This window comes from Plectropomus leopardus, chromosome 8 (genome assembly GCF_026936395.1).
Source record: "Plectropomus leopardus strain MGB_pleo_1.0 chromosome 8, ASM2693639v1, whole genome shotgun sequence".
Lineage (NCBI taxonomy): Eukaryota > Metazoa > Chordata > Actinopteri > Perciformes > Serranidae > Plectropomus > Plectropomus leopardus.
The window spans coordinates 11,566,112-11,573,701 of record NC_142183.1 but is presented as its reverse complement, the minus strand read 5'-3'; the positions used below and the strand labels follow the sequence as shown (position 1 = coordinate 11,573,701).

General features: G+C 39.7%; 1 protein-coding gene across 6 annotated transcripts in view; it reads right to left on the bottom strand.

Moving 5' to 3' along the window:
* Positions 1-1,599: 1,599 nt before the first annotated feature.
* atp8a1 (ATPase phospholipid transporting 8A1) overlaps positions 1,600-7,590 on the bottom strand; it is a 141,934-nt gene continuing 135,943 nt past the window's right edge. For 4 of the 6 annotated variants that reach the window (XM_088080890.1, XM_042493929.2, XM_088080889.1 and 1 more), the window contains one exon: positions 1,600-4,116. In XM_088080890.1, coding sequence (XP_087937016.1) covers positions 4,019-4,116 — 98 coding nt within the window. In that variant the 3' untranslated portion in view covers positions 1,600-4,018. Of the gene's footprint in view, positions 4,117-5,735; positions 6,032-7,590 lie in introns of all 6 variants that reach the window. The other 2 variants (XM_088080891.1, XR_015777216.1) reach the window with 2 other exon arrangements.

Sequence of the window (7,590 nt, the reverse complement as noted above, 5' to 3'; positions counted from 1 at the left end):
TTTTTCTGGGTCCTAAATTTCTGAAACCATTCCGTTCAAAACAATATCTGTCATTTATTGACTTCACAGTGGCTATGCGATCGTTACACGTTAAAGGTGTAATCTGTTTGATTTTCATGAACTCACACCAGTTAATGTATATCATTCCCTAATTACCTTTATATATAGTAGTTCTCATATGTAGTGGCTGAGTCCGCCATTCCTGCAGTGGATTCAAACTGTCAATCAAAGCACAGAGGATTTACATGAAAAGATGCGTGTATGAAATTCAGCATTAAAGGTGAAGTCAGCGATTCTAGAGAAATATTGATATTTAACTCAAAAACCAAACAAATACTCTGCTTACATCAATGCTTCCTCAGCAGCTCCATTTTACCGCCGCCCTGCTCATATGATGGCAAAAGAAGTTCTTAGTTTTAGCGCACACATAGAACGGACGTCTTGTCGACCACGAGGAGATATTTGCTGAATTTAACAAAAAATGCATTGGATCAGAATTACAGACTCCACCTTTAAGGAGCATTTCCTTTAATGAAACCGTCTCGCACTGTTCCCACAAAAAGGAAGTGATGTCACAACTCTGATGCAGGTAATAAATAAATATTGATCAGCTACTCTTCGCTTGCAATAATTGTTGACTGATGTCTTTATTAAGTTGAGAGAGAATAATTATACGCACATCAAGACTGTGCAAAACAGCGTACACTGAAGAAAAAAGTAACGCATGCACACTCACTTCATGCCCCACAAGTTCAGTGAAGATGTTTCAGTCCTACTCGGTGTTACTTTTTTGTTCAATGACTTCTTTAATAAACCAGCGTGAGTTTGTTTGGCTGCACTCTGAAGCAAACACCAGTTTCTCCTCTGTTGTATTTCTGATAAACTAGCTGTTAAACAATTGTATTTTAGTAGTAGGGCAGAATTAATAATTACTTTGATTACTGATTTATCTCACAAACCCTATTCTAGATTTACTATTGGTTTACAAAACGTTAGAAAATTGTGATTTAGTCCATTACAACTTACCAAAGCTCAATGTGTCATCTTAAAATATCATGTTTTGTCCGACAAACTGTCCAAAACTTAAAGATATATAATTTATGTATGACACAGGAAAGCAGAAAGTCATAACACTGGAGAGACCTGAATTGAAATTTTGGTATCTTTGGTCAATAAATGTATGATACATTATCAAAATAGTTATCAACAGATGTTCCAGCGATTGTTTTGGTCTGACAAAATGTTACCAAATGCTAAAGAGGAATAGAAATAGTGCTTCCAGACTTACTCAGTAAACGTAACCCCATGAACATGAAATTAAAGTCTACTTGAGTAACTTTGAAATAATCTGGATGCTGATCTTTCATCTAAACAGATTATTTAGACAGTTGAAGGTCGACTAAACGTCACCGTCATAACTAATAAGTTCTCTGCTGACGTAGTTTCTGTGCCCTGCAGACAAACTGATGCCTCTCCCTGCCTCTTCCTGTTTAGGTTCCCACTGCACTGTCTGTCCTGTTTTCCGCCACACACCAGCACAAGACGACACACTGATGACAAACCTGCAAATACACAGAAGAATAAGCAGTGATGTTCACATTGTTCCTCCATGATTGTAAAGTTTATTTCAGTAGTCCTTCATGGCAGTAAAAGACAACACTTATAAGTTTGCAGTCCCAACATGCAGAACAATCATCGAACAAAATGACGGAAAAGAAACGAATATTGAAAAGTAAAGTTAAAGGTGCGGGTTTTTTCTCTTTTGTAAAGTGATCAACACTCGAGGGAGCATCAAAGTAGTACAGTTAAACATTTCAGAGAACAGTTTGTGTTATCCATTCATGCAGCCCACGACTTTCACAGACAACAACGTGTGTTTTATGTTTTCTGGAAAAAGAAAGCAACAGTCCAAGCCTTCCACAACGACAACATCCACATTCAGCGGTTTGGAAACTTTTTGACAAGATGACGACCAATTAAGTTTTAACAATAAAGACCAGCAAAGAGAAAAATAATCGTTAACCCTCACTAAAGAGCTTTCCTGTAAAGCAGAAGTACACTGCATGAAGAAAACAAGTTACAAACATGTACACTCAAAAGAAATCATATACTGAAACCAGATAATACCAGATATCCACTACTGGAAAGGTACATCGAGTGCATTGTGCAACATCTCCTGTCAAAGCGAGCTGAGCATCAGAAACTCCCACAGTCGGGGTCGAGAGTTTGACCACACAGACAGTCATACCGCACGCTAACACTCACACATTCCCATACGGGCCATGCATCAGCACACAGTAGTACACTATAGCTATACCTGGAGTCGTGCAGACTGACAACTGGAGCAAGCCACACACTCACATTCACACATTAAAAGAAACACACCGGGGGACGCCAGAAACTCCCGGTCTCACGTAGAGGACACAGACATGCAATGCATACACAGAATTTATCCACAGTAGAGGTGACACACACACACACACACACACACACACACACACTCACACACTCACACACATACACACACATACAGCACATGCACATGCAGGCGATAAACTGACACACGCGCTCATACACACCGTCAGATCTCCCATAGGGAGAAGAAAGCAATCACACAGACATTAAGTAGTCAATTATAAATAAATCAAGCTGTAACAATATTAATATTAATAATAACAAGACATTTAAGAAAGCTCCTCATTCGATCTATTCTATCCTGCCAGTTTATCAGAGGAAGAAAAAAAAAGTTACAGACAGTTCATTACAAAGCCAGTCGATGCAAAATTCATACATCTCCAATATAAAAATACAAATCCACAAAATAACTATAGAGACAAAGTAGTTTCGATATTGTCGTGAAGTTTTCCTGGCTAATATTTCTCTCTCCCTTAAGCTAATGGCACTTATGTTAGAAGGATAAAATCTCCATTTTAAGGGAAACACTATCACCACTGTGAGCTCCAACAAAACCATCAGAGAGCCTCCTGTTCGCCTCTGCAGGAACAAATCGTAGTTTAAACTCGTGCCACAAGGCACTCTGTAGTTTTCACATTGTACGAGTGCAATACTGTGGTGGGGAGACAGTGATTTTGTCTTCAGTAGGTGTGTGTGTGTGGAGCACTGGTCTAAGCTAGCTGGCTAAACTATTCTTGGCTATCTGTTTCTTCTATGAGGGAAAAGTTCTACGTAGGCACCGTTGTGATTGTTGAGACAGGAGTGATGTGTGGAATGCAATTATTCGTCGAGAGCAATGCTTCTGCTGTAAAAACGGTGGAAACAGGACTACAGTGAGTTGCAGGAGGCAACCTCGTAAAAAGAAAGAACAAGGAAAAATAAAAAAATAAAACCAGGCACGATATCTACATACTTTTTTAAAACTAAAAAGAAACGTTTTAAAAGAAACAAGGATGAAGGCATGAGCAAATGTAAGGCTTTACACAATAGATGCTTCCTTAAGTGCAAAACAAAAATGTAATTATTACAATGTCTGCTCTGAAGTGGTCCATTTAGTGCTGGAATACACTCAGGAGTGTGAATACATTTGGTTTTAAGTTTTCCGAATTCACTAGTACTTGGAAGATTGTATACACGACTGCTCTTTGGCAATCTTTCACAAGTTCACTAAAACTAATCATCGTCCAGTGTTTTAACTTCTATAATAACAGTGTTTAGGAGTTTAATTTAATGATTTTTCAATAAAGAGGAGACGTTCACTCCAACAAACTGAGCGAGAACAGTGAAGAACTTCAGACCACAGACTGCTAAGAAAGCACAGTGCTCATCATGTCTGCTGGACACACAACTACAGCTGATAGTGAACACAATTTATTTTGTTCCTTGTTTTTTTTCTTCCCTTTTTCAAAGACACTCTCGTCTGTCCGTTTCATTTTCATGTCTGTAAATCCCCTCAGTGCTGGAGGCACACGCTCGCGCCTCGTCTTCCCACCGCTAAGCTTCAAATATCGCCATTAGAAACGGCTGCTGTGGCTCCGGATTGGCCGACCAGAGGGGCGGCGGCTCACCACTCGTTGGTCCTCTGTTTGGTGGTGTCGTACGCTCTGATGACCTCAGACTGAGACACCACTCCGTTCTCGTCTTGAGAGAAGGCGTACCCATCTGAAAAAATGTCGAAGTTAAAGTCGCAGTTAAAACTATGTACATCAGTGATCAATTTTTAAAGAAGTATTTAAAAAACACGTGAACAACTAAAAAAAAACAAGTAGAAACATAAAACTTAAAGCAATAGTTCAACATTTGGGGAATCTTTCGGTTTCTTGCAAAGCGGATCAACACCACTCTCATGTGTGAACAATACGAAGTTACAACCAGCAACCCGTTAGCTTAGCTTAGCTTAGCTTAGCATAAAGACATAACAGAGGTAAGCAGCTGCCTGGCTTCATCCAAAGGTGACTGAATGTGGTAACCAGAACCTCTAAAGCTCCGTGATTAACATGTCATTAACATTTACGTGTTATTTAAAAATAAACAGAAACAAAGTGTAGAAAAAACACAACCGTTTTGAGGCAAGAGTCAGAGCTAGGCTCATGTATTGGTGTCACGTTTGAGTCAGAGAGCTAAACCTTGATTTCTCTGGAAGAAATTCAACTGGTGATGTTTTACAAACACAGGAGGTGGCTTAACACAAGCCGCTGTCGTGAGGATATTTTCATAAACGTTGAAGACTCTAATAACCATCTGGGTGAAAAAGAATTCGGTCCGCCATATGACAAAAATATTTGTTAACCAGTTTTCTAAGTTGCAACAGCTTACTATGTGAGTCTGAGGCCACATCCACACTAATGGGTTTGCATTTTATAACAGCGTCTGACGACAAGTACAAGCAGCACCATTTCAGAAATAATCATGCTTATCATGACCAATTTCTGTACATTAGGCATGCGTGCACTGGTGTAAACAGGAAGCGTATTGTCGGTTTTGCAAATTGATACTTAAGTACAAAAATATTACTTAAATGGTAAAAGTAAGACCAGAGATTTCTTTGCTTTGGGAGTCAATACAAAGCAAATATGACTAAATATCATAGGAGCACTGGGAGTATTACCCATCACCAAAAGAAGCCATGAGGAGGATGAAGTCATAAAAGGTAAGTAGACCTCACTAAAATAATCTGATTTGAGACGCTGTGACTGATAACACCTAATCAGGAAGCGAAGGTGGGTGCCTGCACCAACGTTTCCAAAAGTGTCAGTTTTCACTTGTTGAGACTAAAATGCAGCCCGAGAGTTTAAGAGTAAAATGAGGTCAGCAGCGTTCCCAAAGCTCTCTGATTTTTGGGTTCCAAAAGGCCAAAGTAGTATGGACGCTAGGTGTAAACATAGCAATAGTTATGCTTTTTAAAATTAAAGTATATGAGTGTGGATGTCACTTGAGTTGCAGTCAGGGAAACAAGTTAAAAATGTTTTTATCATGCAGCGTAGGGAGGGAGAAATGGACGTTTATGTATTGTGTGTGGCTCAGACTGGGGCTCGGCTGTAGTTTCATGTTGACCACACAAACATGAGAGCGATACTGATCCTCTTTCTCTCTGCAAGAAAACAAACAAGAATATTTTCCAATATGTCACACTATTCCTTTAAAATAAATGATGTGATGAAAATAAAACATTAAATTGAATTTTAAAAAGTCACCAGTGCTCCCCAAAAACTTTTATCAGTAGCATCTACCAGCTAAACTTTCCTACAGGGTTCCTGTCTGACCTTTGACCCCTGACTCACCTTCAGGTGTCAAATGACTCGGTCACTACCTGGAGGCCAGCGGGGAAGTTCAAAGGACCCCGCTGAGACGAGTGCATAGTGAGGGAATAACAGCGCAACATTTCATCATTTCATCGTTATCTTGCTCTACTGAGCTCAACTCAGGACACACGAGGCACTCGAGGGAGAGGACAGGGAGTCAACAACCAAGAGGGAGAGAGAGGTGTCTATCAGGCAGCTAGAGGGAGTTTTAAATGGGGTGAGGTTTGAATAATGAAATTTAAAAAGGTATCACACAACAACGATCTCATCCCCACCTATGAGACAAACAAAAAACACACTGATCAGACAAAGGACAGAAGAAAACAAAGAAAAATCAACAGAAAACCAAACCAAACCAAACCCATGCTCTGCAAGTGTCATCGGAAAGTTTCAAATGTGACACGTGACATGTGAGTTTTGCTACTGAAACAAAAGCTATATGATACCTTACTGTACACTTTAGTAAGTCTTGTAAGTCTTTCTTACTGCAATTATCAACATTTAGAAAAAGACATTTAAAGGAATACTTTGTCCCAAATGACCATTTGTACACCAAGTACTCACTCTGTATTACATTTAAATTTGGAAGAAATTGGCCAATCTGAACAAACCTTTTAAACGTCGCACAATAGCCCCTTTTACACTGACTGTTCAAGGTGGGAACATCACGCCATTATGCCATTTTGACGTTCTGTATCAAAGGTACGATCACAGAATGGGGGGAAAAGAGCTGTGTCGGCAGAGGGCCGGCAGAGTGTCTGTGTAAAGGGACAGGACCATGGGCGGGACAGAAGTTTTGACGACGTATGATGCATGAACCCTGCTGGTTTTAAAAAGCAGCTAGCAGTAGTTAACAGCTAACTCAAAGAAGAACAGCACCAGTGAATGTCCACAGACTGATTAAACATGAGCTCCTTACCCTCCGACCAGAGAGGACGAGATCAGTCGACATATAACAGGGACGGTGGATGATTATTATCGACAAGTTATGCCTTTGTTATTGTTCATAAAGTACTGCTAACATGTATGTTAAATATCACACTAGAGGCCAGTGCTGTTGTGTTATATGTCACGCCTCTTTTAATTCCACAATGCTGGCATGCTACCTGAAATTGCACCCTGGAGCAGGATAATGCTGCTGTTCTTTGGTTCTGTGTGAAAATGCAAAGGAGGCATAAATAAGGGACTAATCACCAGCCCAGCAGCACAATCTCTGTGTAAAAAAGAGCCAGTAACACAAACAAACCACTGACTGAGGCAGCGGTACACCAGCAGCTCCCGTGTTTAGTGAGGTAAAATTACTGTTTATGTCATCAGAGTCTGGTCTTAAAGAGAACATAGATTCACTTTTAGTTCAGTTTCCCCGTCAAAAACGGCTGTCTGTTTGGGAACCACTAAACATACGACTGGGTAAATGAGGGTTATACTGCATGAGTTGTGTGACAGTTTGTAAACGGATGTTTTGATATCTTTGTTTTTTAAATGCAGACCCCTACAACTTAAATTCATAAAGGATTTTCCATGTCGTGTAATTTTAAATGCACCGGAGGCAAGTTTTTTTTACGAATTCAATATAAAACAGGGTGAGTATCTGACATATAAAGGATCATTTGGGGAGTGAAGTATTACTCTAAGTAGTTTGCAGCTGTGGGTTAATAATTAAATCACAGTTGAGTAATTGAAGGTAAACAATACCAACATTAAAAATAACACTAAGTCTGTCGGTGTTCCAGCTGCTGTAATTTGCCGGTGGCTAAAATGACTTCTATTATGAAGGAGGAAACAAAATATCTTATTACAAACCTCCAGCTGTAACATTAATCCTGTCTGAATG